Source organism: Sesamum indicum, linkage group LG3 (assembly GCF_026168435.1).
Source record: "Sesamum indicum cultivar Baizhima isolate 11 linkage group LG3, ASM2616843v1, whole genome shotgun sequence".
NCBI lineage: Eukaryota > Viridiplantae > Streptophyta > Magnoliopsida > Lamiales > Pedaliaceae > Sesamum > Sesamum indicum.
Window position 1 is genome coordinate 20,395,981 of NC_142659.1, and position 16,209 is coordinate 20,412,189.

General features: G+C 32.4%; 3 protein-coding genes across 3 annotated transcripts; 2 read left to right on the plus strand and 1 right to left on the minus strand.

The window, feature by feature from the left end:
• Positions 1-1,876: 1,876 nt before the first annotated feature.
• Positions 1,877-5,189, minus strand: LOC105158203 (calmodulin). Its single transcript, XM_011074863.3, has 4 exons — positions 4,875-5,189; positions 2,710-2,867; positions 2,294-2,374; positions 1,877-2,166 (listed from the first exon to the last, which is right to left on the minus strand). The coding sequence occupies exons 1-4, from the start codon at positions 4,948-4,950 to the stop codon at positions 2,032-2,034; spliced, it is 450 nt and encodes a 149-aa protein (XP_011073165.1). The 5' UTR covers positions 4,951-5,189; the 3' UTR covers positions 1,877-2,031.
• Positions 5,190-6,717: 1,528 nt separating this feature from the next.
• On the plus strand, positions 6,718-10,828 carry LOC105158205 (protein REDOX 2). Its single transcript, XM_011074866.3, has 3 exons — positions 6,718-7,227; positions 10,040-10,451; positions 10,526-10,828. The coding sequence occupies exons 1-3, from the start codon at positions 6,914-6,916 to the stop codon at positions 10,748-10,750; spliced, it is 951 nt and encodes a 316-aa protein (XP_011073168.2). The 5' UTR covers positions 6,718-6,913; the 3' UTR covers positions 10,751-10,828.
• Positions 10,829-13,194: 2,366 nt separating this feature from the next.
• On the plus strand, positions 13,195-15,167 carry LOC105158204 (rhazimal reductase 1-like). The gene is made up of 3 exons (XM_088878958.1): positions 13,195-13,613; positions 14,350-14,761; positions 14,849-15,167. Exons 1-3 carry the CDS (start codon positions 13,297-13,299, stop codon positions 15,071-15,073), a joined length of 954 nt encoding a protein of 317 aa, XP_088735084.1. The 5' UTR covers positions 13,195-13,296; the 3' UTR covers positions 15,074-15,167.
• The last annotated feature ends 1,042 nt before the right edge of the window (positions 15,168-16,209 follow it).

The window sequence follows — 16,209 nt, forward strand, 5'->3', positions numbered from 1 at the left end:
AAAAAGATAGTTATTAATAAAAATTATGTACACTTGTTATGTGATTGATTCGATTTGACCAATATCCGATGTGAGCTAGCAATATTCTTCCATTTTGTAACATTTTAAGATGAGTGATTATGTATTAATAATTAACTAGATTTATTTTATAGTGTATTGTCTAGATTTATTATTCAAGGAGTAAACTTTCAGACCTCATTTACTTTCAGATATGTGATTAAATGTGGGATTGATTCTATACGCAATATTATGTATTATTTAGTGATATATGAAAATGAGAGATAAGCTCATCTACTTTATTGAAAATTTTAGTCCGTATCCGATTCGATGATAACTGAACCAATCATATTAATGCAAAAAAATTGAGGGTAAAAATATCAAGCTCCTATTTTGGCCTTGAGCAAATTAGCGAAAGTAATTTCTGGTCAATTGTCAGGGACCAAAATGCAAATGTTGACTCTTATTCCAGAGGGTGAGCCTTGTACAATTTGCCCATCATTTCGGCCGTTCATAATGAAGTAAAATAAGATATTGAGGGGAATAATTGATTTCAATGCAATCTATTGATGTAAGCGAGTCTGCAATAAAAACAAAATGGTTGCGGAAAAAGATAGGTAACAGAAATAATTCCTGTGTGTGTGTGTGTGTGTGTGTGTTTTGATAGGCACCACATACAAGAAATATTATTTTAAAGTTAAAAGGTGTTTGGTTCAAATTATTTAAGATATTTTACAATTTTATACGGTATTTTTATAGTTTATAACATGCTATGTTCTATTTTAAAAATTAAATTTTCAAATGTATGGATAAAATAATATTACGAAATTCATAAGATGTTAGAGATGACGATTTTGTTTGTAATCATATGATATAACTCGAGGCAATTTATTAAAATCTTAGAAATAAATTGAAAATTCCTTATTTTTTAAAAAGAGCTTATAAGTTCTTAACATTTTTTTTTTAATTTTATAAGCTCATATTTTAAAAATTTTACTCTTAACACTTTTGACATTTTATAAGTTCATCGAAACACCCTCTTAATCATATAATGAGTGCATTGTATTTGATGCGATAAAAAATAGTGCTCAGATTTAGTTGTAGTTCAAAATAATAAAATAAAATAATAAGATTAAGAGAGTAGAAAAGAGTGAAATTGAGAACTAAATTTCTCATTTTTTATGTAGAAATGTGATATTGAAATTGAAATTCAAAATGTGATACTCCAATTAAGAAATTAGAGTTGTATTTGGAATTGACCATTTGGACTGGGGAGCTCGTAATTTTGTAGGCAGCCCCTCAACGAATTGAATAAGACGGTGGAAGAATTATTTCCTGACAGTTAGAATCCGGCAATCCTTAAGAGAGATTGGAGTTCCTTGCAGATAAGGTTGTTGAATTCTAGAGGTGGTCAGGATCCTCCTCCTGTCGGGTTTTGGGCTATAGGTTACCGTAGAGATAAAAACACATTCAACTCTTCTTCTGCAGTGGCCTAATGTCCCTTCTAGGGCAGCTGGTCTTTATTTGATTTTGTGTAGTCTGAATTAAGAGGTCCTACATAAATGCTATCTTAAATTACCCGTGATCACCACGTAATATATGTTTTTACTTTTGACTAGGGATTCCAGGTCCCTAATAAGCTTCCTTAATAGTTCCATCTATCAAAATAGTAGTGTACATCTGATAGTTCCAGGGTACCTCAACATAAATGGCGCTATCTTTTTGAGCATACAAGTTACGGCAGATACCAATATTTTCATGTAAGTTGCTCTTGTACATAACTTGGGAGGATGAGCGGGGATCGGCGTGAAAGAACACGCAAAGGGATGAGAAGAGCAAGAAACGACGTCAACTTCAAGCAGCTATAATAGAGAGAGAATTATGATTTCAAACTTTGCGAATACTAAGCTCATAGAGATCCATAACACTTCGGAGTACCAAATGGCAGTCCAGAGACGCGTAACTATGTAGACAGGATACTATTACCCCTATCAACCTACATTAACTTCATATTCAGAATAAGCTCTCACACAATCACTTAGCAAGCATCATTCTCACAAATTCCTCGTAATTCACTTGCCCATCACCATCCACATCGGCTTCACGTATCATCTCATCAACCTCCTCGTCTGTCAGCTTCTCCCCAAGGTTTGTCATCACATGGCGGAGCTGTGAAATTTTTCACACAGGCATATGAAATTATCAATGGACAAACACAAGTATCGACAGCCAAAAGCCGTGTTCTAATGGCAAACAGCTAGGTTGGAATCAAGAGGGTGAAACAAGAAGACGATACCTCTGCAGCAGAAATGAAGCCATTTTGATCTTTGTCGAAGACCTTGAAAGCTTCCTTAAGTTCCTCCTCTGAGTCGGCATCCTTCACAAATAAAGGACATTCACTAGGCAGATTTGTATGCACTTCTAAGATATACACCATATGACCATGTTACTGATATTAGGATTGACTCTTCAGGATTCTTCAGGACTAGTAACATTTCTATCCCCATATGCCTTCCATACAAATGATAAGTTTTTTTGCAGCAGGGACTTTCTAATAAAAGTTTACCCCAACCAAACATCAGAAAATAATGTGCGTTCATCAACTGTATCAAACTAGCACATCAGTTTTTCTAATGAAAGGGTTGGTTTTGTCCATAGCATTATTAAGTTCTAAAGTGAAAGTAAAACGCATAGGGTTAGAATCAAACTTACCTTCATTTTCCGAGCCATCAAATTCAAGAATTCAGGAAAGTCAATGGTACCATTTTGATCGGCGTCAACTTCATTGATCATATCTTGAAGTTCAGCTTCAGTAGGATTCTGTCCAAGTGACCTCATCACCGTTCCCAGCTCCTTAGTTGTGATGCAACCTATAAAAATATTATGTGACAGTAACATGTGAAACAATATAGCATTGCAGAGATAAATGTCCAGTAGAGCACAAAATACAAGTTTGCATGTCAAGCCATTTACAAGATCTTACCAAGAAAATTATTGGTTTTGTTTGTTTATTTTTACATGTGGTCATTTATTGGCAGAACGAATATTTTTATGATCATGTACAAGCCCATTCATCTGTCTATGTAGTTCAGAAATTGATCTTCAAGTGTGACAGACTTTTCTTTATAATATTAATCAATCAACTTAAAAATGCATAGAAGTTCTAATTTGCAAAATGAAAAGACAATTATGAGTTAACTACACTGAGGTGCAAAGTCCAAGTGGTTGGACTTCTTCAGGTTAATGCTGACATTATGACCACAGATCCATATGCATTAAATTGTGATGATAAATTAAAGATCATTTAATCGATCAAGAACAAATTAAGTAGTTAAAAATCCGATCTACATTGAAGAAAAAAAGATTATATATAATTTCAAAAAAAAAAAAAACAAGGAAATAAATCTATGCCTTCTACCTTGTAATCAAAACAAATAAAATAGTTCAAAAACAGTAAATGCTATTTTAATATTTAAAAAGATAAAATAAGGACCCTTTAGAAAATTAGTGTCTTTTCCATTTAGAAAAGAAAAAAGGCAAAAACATGTGAAAGGCAAAAGTGGGATGGAGTCTGCTTATGTCTCTGCAAAATAACAAAAGGATGGGTTGGATCACAAGAAACATTGAACCGAGTGTTGGGCAAAAATAATGCCAAAGATAGAGTGGGTTCAGACAGCCCAAAAATAAAGCCAAACATAGACATTTGATCTTTCAAGAATTCTCTTGGTGTCAAAACTGACAAATATGCCACTGGAACCATTCAATTCTATTGAATGAAGAGTGTTGGTTGACTGCTACTATATTTACAAGTGGGAGCTATGAATTCTATCTAACTTCAAATTTCATAAATATACATCTAGAGAGTGCAGTTCTCCTACTTTAAGGAAATTCAATCGAGGACCATGTCCTTTACAAGACCCAAAATTTCAAATTTCAAGTGGATTCCTCACTTTGCAACTAGAATTGGCCTACATGCTCAAACTCTTGAGTCTTGGCTGATCACAATTCACAAGATAAGTGGTTTTGTTTGTTAGATCACGTCCTGCTCTCGTCTCTAATTAAGTCAACCAATAGAAAATGCAATATGTGGAAAACAAATGAACTCAAGCAAGTTCTTTTTGTAGCCAATACAAACACAACCATATGAGACAACAAATAATGAAATTCTGCCTAATAACCATGATAATAGGATGGGGCACATAATTGACCCGCATATGCTGCGGGTTTTCCCACGTAATTTATGAGTACTACAACACAAATCGTGTGTATCATCCTGAAAACAGTCATTATTCCTCGTTTCCATTTTTTCTTGTCCTTTACCAAAAATATCTAGCATTGTTTTTGCAAGAGCCAAAGTTCAATGTATCTTGTCATCCATGCAATTCATTCTTGTTTCTGTTATTTTGCAAAGACATAGTCATCCTCAATTTTGCCTCCCGCATCTTTTTCTTTCTTTTCTCTTTTTCTAAATTGAAGAGGCGTGTACTCCATGAATGAAATCGACGTCTCTCCCCAGCTTTTTTATTTTATTTAAAAAAGGTCCACGCTTCTTCCATAATTTTTATTTTTAAATATTAAAATAGTAATTTAGTTTTTGAAATTATTACTAATATTATTTTGTCAACGCAATAGGTGTGGATTAACTCCACACCCATTCCCACGTTATTTATTCATTATAAATATATTTTTCTTTAAATATTCGAAGGTTGTCTTATAATTATAGTTCCTGTACTTTTAATCAATTAATCCGGTAAATATACACAATATGTAAATGAGTATTGTCAATATGAATCTTTATCTTTCTTCATCAAGAAAGAAATTCACGAGAAAATAAGCAGAATTGATAAAAACATTAAAACACACACACACACACATACCATCGCCATCCTTGTCGAAGAGGCTGAAAGCTTCCTTAAACTCAGCGATCTGCTCCTCCGTCAACTGCTCCGCCATTTCCCCTTTCCACCTTCTCGAACACAGAATCACACAAAAATCACAGAAACTAGAGGAGAGTTTTTCCAACCCAAGGGTTTTGATTTTTCTCCGCCGTTTCTCGAGGGGTTTATAAAGTTAGGCTCAATGTACGGGCTACGGTCTCTCTCTCGCGACTTTTACAAATTAGGCTCGACAATGGAACCACGACTTTGCTTCGTGTCCGGAGGCTGCTTTGGTTCAAAAATGAAAGAATCGTACGAGAAATAACTGAAGAGGAGATGGGAATAATTCTGCTCCGGGAGTGGGGCCCGTCATAATTCCTTTCATCTTTTCTCTTTCGGAGGCGTGTAATTCGGGAAATTGGATTCTGTCAAATGTCATACTCTGAAAAATTCTTGTAAGAATCAAAGTTGGTCGAATCGTTGATTATATATCAAATTAATTAGACAAAAAATATATTACACTTATTTTATAATTTGAGTTAAAATTTCTGGACCGACTCTAAACATTAATAAAATTTGAGTGTTTTGTTGTTTTTTTTCTTTTGAATGAATCAGAGCTAGCAAAAAGTACCTATATACCTTTTTTTAAAAATAATATACAATAAGTTAATGCTTTTTTTGGTCAGCTAACTATCAGAATTAATTTTGGTCATTTTAAAAAAAAAATTAGAACCAGAATTAATTAGGTAAGAAGATGAGGTATGGAAAGTGATTTTGACTATTTTTACAGGCAAAAATGGTGACTCATACCTCTTTTTTTTATGGTAGGTAAGGGATTGTTAATTTTTCGCTTTTATTAATGATTTCGCTACCATTTTTTCCCTCTAAAAGGGTTAATTTATTGGTTTATACGATCAAAATTAACTTCAATTATTTCAAAAAAAATACGAGAACCAAATTTATAGAGTCGGAACATGGGCTACCAAATAATAATTTAAATAAGTTAATAAATATTATTGTTATTATTGTTAACGTTTATATTGATATATATTTAAAAAATAAAGTTTAATATATTAATTTTTATATTTTTATAAACTTATAAGAAAATTATATTTTTTTGTATTTGATATTTAAATAAATATTAGTTAAGAACACATATTTTATTTTAGAAAAGTTGAAAATACAGAAAAGATCACCAAGAATAAGGTTAAAATAAGTAATATTGACCATGTTAGTTTTAAACATAATATAGGGACATTTTAATTCAAAATGCAAAAAGAAAAATAAGGTCTAAAACGCCAAATTTTAAATAAAATTTTTAAGAATTTAAAATAATTTATACAAGTGTGATAATTTTTTAATTTAAATTTATAAGCTAGTAATTAAACTTTATTAATATATTAATTAAATAATTTAATATTTCATCCATTAAGAGATGTAAATTAATAAACAAATTCAATAAAAAAAATTAATAAAATAATTTAAATTTAAATTAAAAATTAGTGTAAATAATAATAAAAAAATATATGGGTTCATATTATTCATTTCCATAAACATTACTTTGATATCCTCTCTATCTTTTGGTAATTACCACACACCTCTAGAAGTATTTTTTATCATTGAAAAATTAAATTAAAGTTTTACCAAATAAAAAGGGATATTTTGAAATTTTAAAGGCTGCTAGGAGCGATTTCTGTAATTTTTAAATAAAAAACGATAGTTTGTATAAAATGACAATAGTTGAGGGTTTTAAATGTAATTATCACTAAAAAGAAATAAAACGTAAACATCAACTTAGAAAACAAGAGTGGAACACGCGTTGACTTACCTTTCTTTCTTTGTCTGTTGTGCCGGAATGGGAGTCGTATTCGTTCCAGTGGAGCCTGCTCCGCTTCTTCGTGGCAAATACGCAAACACCTCTCCAGGAAACAGAATATTCAAAATTTTTGATTCCCTTCAACAAATTAATCAGACACCATACATACACACTGAGGAACCCTAGGACTTATCCAATTGAGTCAATTTCGAGTTGAAGATTAATGGATAAAGTGGAAATCCCGGAAGTGGTGCTCAACTCCGGCCACAAGATGCCGGCAATAGGCTTGGGAACTGGAGGATCTCCGGCTCCATTGACTGAGCAGTTTCCACCTCTTGTCGAAGCGATCGCCGCCGGGTACCGCCACATCGACACGGCGGCACACTACGGCACAGAAGAAATTGTTGGGCAAGCCGTGGTGGAGGCGTTGAACCGCGGCCTGATTAAGAGCCGCGACGAACTTTTCATCACCACCAAGTTATGGTGCACCGACGCCGATCATGATCTCGTCCTGCCTGCCCTCCACGAATCGCTTAGGTATACTAATACTGTACGTAATCGGTGATTTTTTTGACATTTTTGTGGAGAATTAATTTTCTGAGTGTTTATTATCTACTCTTTTGTTTCGTAAAATAATTTGACATCATTTATATCTTATATATAATAATCGTAACAACTATTGGGTGGATTTTTGTCTTCTAAGTGGAAATATTATTTTTTTGGAACTCATGTATTTTTAGCAAAGACGTTCGTTTTCCAAGTTGTCCTTCCCTTATTCCCTAATTTTTTTTTATCATAGCCTTTGGGTTTGAATAGATTTTTTAACCTTTATATCAATTTTGATATCAAATAATACTCTTACATTTTGCCCCTTAAAAACTTAATTTTTATTTTATATTTAAATTCTGACAAAAGGAGAAGCTATTCTTTTAAAATATAGAGATCAACGCTTTTAGTTCTCTACTTTACGAGATTTTTTAAAAAGTTCAAAAATTGGAAGAAGTCGGACATATTTAGTCCTATACTTTACAAAATTATTAAAATGATCCCAAAGTTAGAAAACTCGACATGTTTAGTTTCATAAATCCCACAAAGGAGAGAATTCAATATGTTGAGTTTTCTCAATTTTGAAATTATTTTAAAAATTTCGTAAGACAAAAGACTAAATGTGTTGAACCTTTATCCTAATGGATTAAAAGTGTAATTTCTCCTTGAGACAAATGTCTCATTGATTATTTTTATCTTAAAGATTCACTAATTTTTCCAGATAAATTTAGTTTATATAGTAATTAAATTTATTTTTGTGTTCAAAATATTTTTGTGTGCTTGTACTTATTATTTACATTAATGTTAAATTTTAGATTATATTGTTTATTTGTAATTACTCACTGCATCTCGCGTTAAGGGATACATTGCTTGTTTTTTCAAAGGATTTTATATTTTTAGAGGTTTATCTGCTTTTTAATATTTTAAAGAATTGATTATACTCAGACTTCATCTGAAAATGCAGAATTACACTTTTTTTCAAAAAAATTTGAAAGTTACACTTACACCCATTCAAAAAATCTCCGCTTTATACCTGATCCCCTTCCATTAGGGTTTGAACAATAAATATTGAAGTCTACAAAAAATTATACATAAATTTTCAATTTATCCCCTCATTCAACATTCTCCTGTAATATTTTATACTTGTAAGGGAGTAAATGTAATATATATAAAGTAAAAAAGGTGTAATTATAATAAAAATATTACTTTCAAATTGTAGTCATCAGATAAAAACTAACCATAGATGAATGTGATGCGTGCAAAAACGCACGGGTCCAATAGATATGGACTGTTGTTTAAAGTTTAGGCTGAGGGGGACCTACAAAAAAGACGTTAGCACTCCGGCACCTAAGTTAATGTTGGATTCGAGATTAAATAAAGCAAAAAAGTAAGTGAATTTAATTAAGAATCAAAGATATGGTGAATAAAGTTGGTGAAAAGAGCAAGAATACATGATAATGTGCTTGTGGAGTGCTCAAGGAATGTTTAGAGAATGCTTAGAGAGTAAGAGGGGCGTGAGAGAGGTGTTTAGAGAGTGAGAAAGGTGTCCCCCATCTGGAGAGACCAAACCTGTATTTATATTGGAAGTGCCCCATCTGTTGGGGGTATATCTTCCCTCGAGAATCTTGTGAAAATTGATTAGGATGGTTGGAAAAAGGGATAAAGCATCCTTATCCGTAGCTAAGAGTGCTTAAGTAAGAGTCCTCTTTGTCTTGGAAGACCCCTCGTCTGTGAGGAGTCCCACCCACCAGGGAGTCCCTCCATGCTCACGGGGGACATCTTGAGCTGACGTAGTCCGAGGTGGCTACTGATACCCAGGTAAACTGGATGCCACGGTAGAGTGTGGGTTGCCACATGTGTAGGCATTTTTTGGCCTCATGTTTTGTTGAGCTTTAACCATGGTCCAAGTTTAAGGATGCTCTGGACCTCCTCCCTTCTTCCTGAGCTTCTTGGGCTGTCTGGGCTTGCCTAGTTGAATTCTGGGTTGAGCCATCCTTGGCCTCCTGAGAGCTCCATGGGCCTAGGATGTCTTGGGTCTCTCGGAAGGTACCCTGGGCCTTCCGTTTCTTTCTTTTTTTTTTTGGGCCGCTTGGGCCAGTTTATTTTTATGCACATCAGAATGAAAAAACTAATCATCCTGTAGTGTTTTTTTTACTGTCTATATATGGAGTGTCGTTAAGATCATTGTTGCATCTATTTCTTGAAAATGTTTTATTCAATTATTTCATCTAGTGTTTCAAGAGGTATATGCAATAATAGTGTTCACCTCAATCTATATACAAGAAGTAAAAAAAAGTATAAAAAAAATGACTAATTTTTTCATTCATAAATGGCTACATTTTGTCCAATGGCTATAATTCGGAAATATAGTTTTATTACAATTACACTCATTTGATTTTATATATATTACATTTACCCTTTTATAAATATAAAATATTACATGTAAATATTAAATAAAGGATAAAATTGAAAATTAATGTCATTTTTTGCTAATATGATCATTTTCCATCGAAACTCTAACTGAAGCGGAATCCTAATAGAAGAGGGTCGGGTGGAATTTTCAGAGGGGGTGTAAGTGTAATTTTAAAATTTTTTTGGGGGGGAAAATCTAATGAAATATTTTCAGAGGGAGTTTAAGTGTAATTAACCTTGTTCTTAACTTTTACAGGAACTATGTCGCATTTAACCCACAAATTTAATGATCTATGTTTATTTTTAAAGTGAAGATGAATTTAGATGGTAGGAATATTTGATGGAAGAAATACAAACTTGCATTTAACATTGCTCTTCATCATTCTTATAGGAAGTTGGGATTAGAGTATGTGGATCTGTATCTGATACATTGGCCAATAAGGATAAAGAAGGATGATACTGATTCCATCAAGACACTGCATTTTGACATAAAGGGAACTTGGGATGCCATGGAAGAGTGCTGTAGGATGGGTTTGGCCAAGTCTATTGGTGTCAGCAACTACAGCTGTGCTAAGCTCTCTACACTCCTGCAATATGCCACCATCCCTCCTGCTGTCAATCAGGTTGAATTGAATGTTGCTTGGCAGCAACCGAAGCTGATGGAGCTTTGCAAAGACAAAGGAATCCATGTTTGTGCATTCTCTCCACTGGGAGCATATGGATTCCACTGGGGTACTAATGCAGTGATGGATAGTCCGATCCTTAAGGACATCGCAGCAGCTAAAGACAAGACCATTGCACAGGTTCCTTAACAAAATTACGTGTGTCCAAACTTCTCATCATTTGTTTTGACTGAAAAAAATTTCTGAAAATGTAGGTTGCATTGAGATGGGTACGACAAGAAGGAGCGACCCCAATCGTGAGAAGCTTGAATAAGGAGAGGATGAGGCAAAACCTTCAAATATTCGACTGGGAATTGACAAATGGAGAAGTTTGCCGAATACAGCAGATCCCGCAACAGAGAGCCTGCACAGGGAAGGAGGCTGTGAGTCCAGATGGACAATACAAATCATTGGAAGAACTTTGGGATGGAGAAATCTGAATTTTTGCTGTTGTTTTTTGTTTGTGAAATGTAACCTATTTTGAGATTTCTGGAAAATGCATTCACAGTTTATTTGCACTCCCATAGAGTGAAGAGCAACACGTTGCACATTTCTTAGAAAAATCAAATACTTGATTATGTGTGTTAAATGCAACAAAAATATTTTCTGACACAAAGTTTGTAAAAGTAATGAATAGGGTTGAGTTTGTAGGAATTGTTGAGATCAAAAGTTGAAGATAAAATGGAAGCTAAGATACGTTCGTTGACTTGATCAAAAGTTTGTTAGCTAAGATACGTTCGTTGACTAATTTTCTAACTAGTAAACAACTTTGTGAAGATTCTCAAATTGTAATCTACCAATAGCATCAAGAACTAGAAATGTTTAATTCTCACTAACAAATTCCAAAAAGGATTTATTTAAATTAGAAAGTGCATTCTGCACAACATAATCAATTATTATGGCATACTGAACTATGATGTGTTGTCACTAATTATTAGGAAAAAAATGCAAGCACAAACCCCTCCCCCCCCCCCCCGCCTCGCGCCCCGTGATGTCACTAATTGCTACTTTTATTTTATAAAAGGGTAGTTTGCTCATTTGCAATATTACAGGTGGTAAATTGCATTAAACCCCTAATTATTAGACTAAACAAATAATTACAAACTTGAAAGTTCAATTGATTAAGCAAATATATTTTACAATAAAATACGACACAAATCATTCATATTATTGGTAATAAAAACATAAGAACAACAAAATATCTAAATAAATAAAAATAAAAAATACAAATTAGACCTCACAACACATACGGAGGAAGGAATCAAGCATCATCGTCTTTTAACCGAAAATAAAAAAAAAAAAAAAATAGGCACATATATGAATGAGTAAACACATGAAAGAAAAGGATGGTATTATTGTTAAAAATACAGAGAATGAGATGCTCCAACTTCTTGAAATTCCTCACATGTTTCTACTATTTTATTTCCTAATTAATCAATATACTCATTTTCTTTGAAAATTCATACTACAATAATTATTCCTAATTAATCTTCTGAATTAAGAAGGAACCGTTCCTAAATTAAATAAATATTAAAGGGCATGTAAGAATCAGACATCTCTTCCAAAAACTTTTCTTCATCTTCGCCACATTCAACTGCGTCTAATGGAAAGTTTAAATCTATCATATTAGTTTCTTGTACAATATTTATCTTTTATTTCCACTCTTTTGGTTCTATTTTCCCATTTATTACTCCATCAAAGTCCTCCGCGGAGAAAAATTCTCACTACATATTAAATAAAGATGGGAAAATAATACTTTTCTGTACCGTAATTTAGAATTTCTTTGGTCCCATCACATCGTTTTCTTAGATATTCAATAAAAATGACACGTGACTGTTAAATGCATGGGATCAAAAGTGTTATTTTTTAACAGTTTATGAGTATTTAGTAATCAAATGAAAAAAAAATGAAAAAACTCTAAGTTACTGAACGAAAAGTATTATTTTTCAAACAAAGACCAACAACAAAGTATTAATAATACTTGAATCATTTTAATTCCTGAAAAAACCAAACCCACTACGGATTGATCACTTTAAATCTATTAGCCTTTGTAATGTAATTTACAAAATTATATATAATATAATTGTTAATGCTTGTAAATAGTATTTTTAATAGCACTTGTAATATAATATAATACGATTAAATTTGTATTATTTATTGTTTATGTAAAATAATATAAATACAAGCTTAAAAGTATTAAAAATACTGTATTTTTCAAAACAAATCATGAGATGAATAATTGTGCAATCAATTTCTCCATGATTCATTCTAAAATTGAATTGTGAATTTTCCATCGCAATAATAATAAGACATGTTAGTTCATTATAAATTATTATTAGATATTGATATTTGATTTGTTTATTGAAATTTATAATATAATTGTATACTATCAATTTATTAAAAAAAAATAAATGGTCATATATGAACTGCAAGTTTCGACTATTTTATAAAATTATTCACTTTCTTTTAATATGTTTCTCATTAATTTTTAAAAATAATAATTTACTAAATAAATTTTAAAAATTTTATTTCTCATATAAATGTGAAAAATTAGAAATGTAAAAGTAGTTAGTTATATATTGTATAATTAAATTAATTTTAATGAATTTAAAACCCATCACCAACCAATATATATTACCAATTCACTTAAAATCCATATAGAATCCATTTTCAATTCACTTAAAACCCATCACAAATCCATATAGGACCATAGCGATCTCATGATTATAATTTATACTAATATCTTTTATCAAGTTTATTATATTATTAAAATTATTTTTGATAAACTAATAAAAAAAATGAACATGAAAAACTCATTTAAAACACATTAAATCTATTTAAATAAAATTATATTAAACTCATATTAAAAAATTTTATACCCAACCTGGAATCATGGGGTTTCCACCCATGTGCAACCTATATCTTCAACTATAAAATACGCACGTTCACCATGTCTACTCAAGCTCGAGCTAGCTGAAGATTGATTATGGATTCAGTAGAAATCCCCGAAGTGGTACTCAACTCTGGCCACAAGATGCCAGCGATAGGCTTGGGAACCGCAGGATCCATGGCGCCATCGGCAGAGCAGCTGACACCACTTTTTATCGAAGCGATCGCCGCCGGGTACCGCCACATCGACACGGCGGCACTCTACCGCACAGAAGAAATTGTTGGGCAAGCCGTGGCGGAGGCGTTGGGCCGCGGCCTGATTAAGAGCCGCGACGAACTTTTCATCACCACCAAGTTGTGGTGCACCGACGCCGATCATGATCTCGTCCTGCCTGCTCTCAACGAATCACTTAGGTACAGTAACAGTTGACACTTTGTGATTCTTTGGAAATTGGTTACAAAAATTACTTTTCAGAATTGAAGCGAGGGAAGGTAGGGTATGCAATGCTATTATGTAAAAGCGCTAAAGAGTACGCAATCCCATTGAATATAAAAGAACCGTCAGTTGAAGACGTAAACTTTTAAAAAAGAAGCTCGCTGCTGTTCGTTCTATCAAAATTTTAGGGGTCTTTTATTTTTCTTAAGGGTATTTTTTACGTATTAGTATTTTTAATTTGGTAAGATTATATTTTTGGTCCTGTAATTTTAAGTTATTAGTGCTTTTAGTTATGTAACTTACTCTATTTACACATTTAGTCCTTTTTTATGAATTCAGTCATGAACATTTTACATTTGATTCTTTTTTGGCAAATTTATTCATGTATTGACAATTGTTGCCATAGTCATTATTGTTATGGGACTAAAAATAAGATCTGTTGCGGTGTGAAGGGAATCAAAATTTGTCAACATAGAACTAAATTTATCAAAAAAGGACCAAATGTGAGATGTTTAGAATTAAATTTGTCATTTTGGAGTAAGTTGCAGGACCAAAAGTGCTAACGACCTAAAATTACAAGACCAAAAATATAATTTGCCTTTTAATTTTTATGGTTGTGTTGTTGCATTTAACCCATAAATTTAGGCATCTATGTTTGTTTATAAAGTAATTAACTAAAGAAACAAACTTGTATGTAACATTGGTCTTGATTAGGAAGCTGGGGATGCAGTATGTGGACCTGTATCTCATACATTGGCCAGTGAGGATAAAGAAGGATGATTCTGATTCTACCAACACAATGCATTTTGATATAAGAGGAACTTGGGAAGGCATGGAAGAGTGCTGTCGGATGGGTTTGGCCAAGTCTATTGGTGTCTGCAACTACAGCTGTGCTAAGCTCTCTACGCTCCTGGAATATGCCACAATCCCTCCTGCTGTCAATCAGGTTGAACTGAATGTTTCTTGGCAGCAACAGAAACTGATGGAGTTCTGCAAAGACAAAGGAATCCATGTTTGTGCATTCTCTCCACTTGGAGCATATGGATCCTATTGGGGTGTTAATGCAGTGATGGAGAGTCCGATCCTTAAAGACATCGCGGCAGCTAGAAACAAGACTCCCGCTCAGGTTCCTTAGCAGAATTACGTCTGTCCAAATCCAATTTGGGTTAGAATTTTTTTGAGTAATTTTTTTTTTTTTCGGGAATGTACGTAGGTTGCGTTGAGATGGACACGAGAACAAGGAGCGACCCCAGTAGTGAGGAGCTTCAATAGGGAGAGAATGAGGCAAAACCTTCAAATATTTGACTGGGAATTGACAGATGAAGAAGTTGCCAAAATGCAGCAGATCCCGCAGCAGAGAGCCACCACAGGGAAGGATTTTGTTAGTCCAGAAGGCCAATACAAGACATTGGAACAACTTTGGGACGGAGAAATTTGAATTCTTGCTGTTGTTTTTGTCCCAATATAGTTGGGAAAATGTAACCTAATTTCAGATTTCTGAATAATGCATGCCCAGAAATTGGCTCTTTTCAGCCTCACAACTCACAAATAAAAAGCAACATGTAGCACCCACAAAAATCAATTACTTTGCAGATTGTAATCTAATAATGTGTTTGGGTTCAAATTAAACTAAATTATTATTCAAATTCATTGATAAAATATAATTTTTATAATTAATTAATATTTATTCATATAAATATTTAATTTGAAAAATGAATTTATTATATTAATTTCTGTATTGAAATTATAATTTAATTTTTCAATTTGAAATTACAAAACTTCAAAATTTCATATATTTTTCTAAAATTTTTATATTAAAACAATATCCAGTCAGCATTAATAGCCACATCTCATTATACATGGCTGTACACGTGTATAAGTTGCCGAAAGTTCAACAACTTACGTGCCACGTACACAATTTCGGCTAGTTTTCAAAATCACATCGGAGTATTCTCTACAAAATCCTGAATCACACTAAATTTCATCATATTATGAAACTTAAAGCACTTAAAAAAAATGGGCAAAGTAACCGGACTGAAATTAATATTAGGCATACTTAACGGACTAAAATAAATATTTTTTTCTTAAAAATATAGTAAATTAATATTATCTACCATGATCAAATAAAATCAATTTTACAAAAACTTAAATTTTAACCATGATTAATCAATATCAACCATGATTACCTATGACCAAAATATTTACCATAAATATTAGGTTCGACAAATATTTAAATTTACCTCTCTTACAAAAACAATAATAGTTACTACACAATCGCAATTAATTATACGCCATGATATTTTACCTTTTAACTATTGTAACTATTAAATGAAACTCTTTAGCTAGGGGGAAAACTTTGGTGTTGCTACAGTGCTGGGGGCAAAATTGTATATTTCAAAAACTTATTAAATGCATTTTCTGTACCATATATCACATTAATATATTTCCAATTTTAAACAATTCAAATTTTTTCTTAACTAGAAAAAGAATTTGAAAATTAATTAATAACTATGGTATTTTAAATTTTAAGAAATGGTATACTTATAACATATATAAATAATATTGAATATTAAG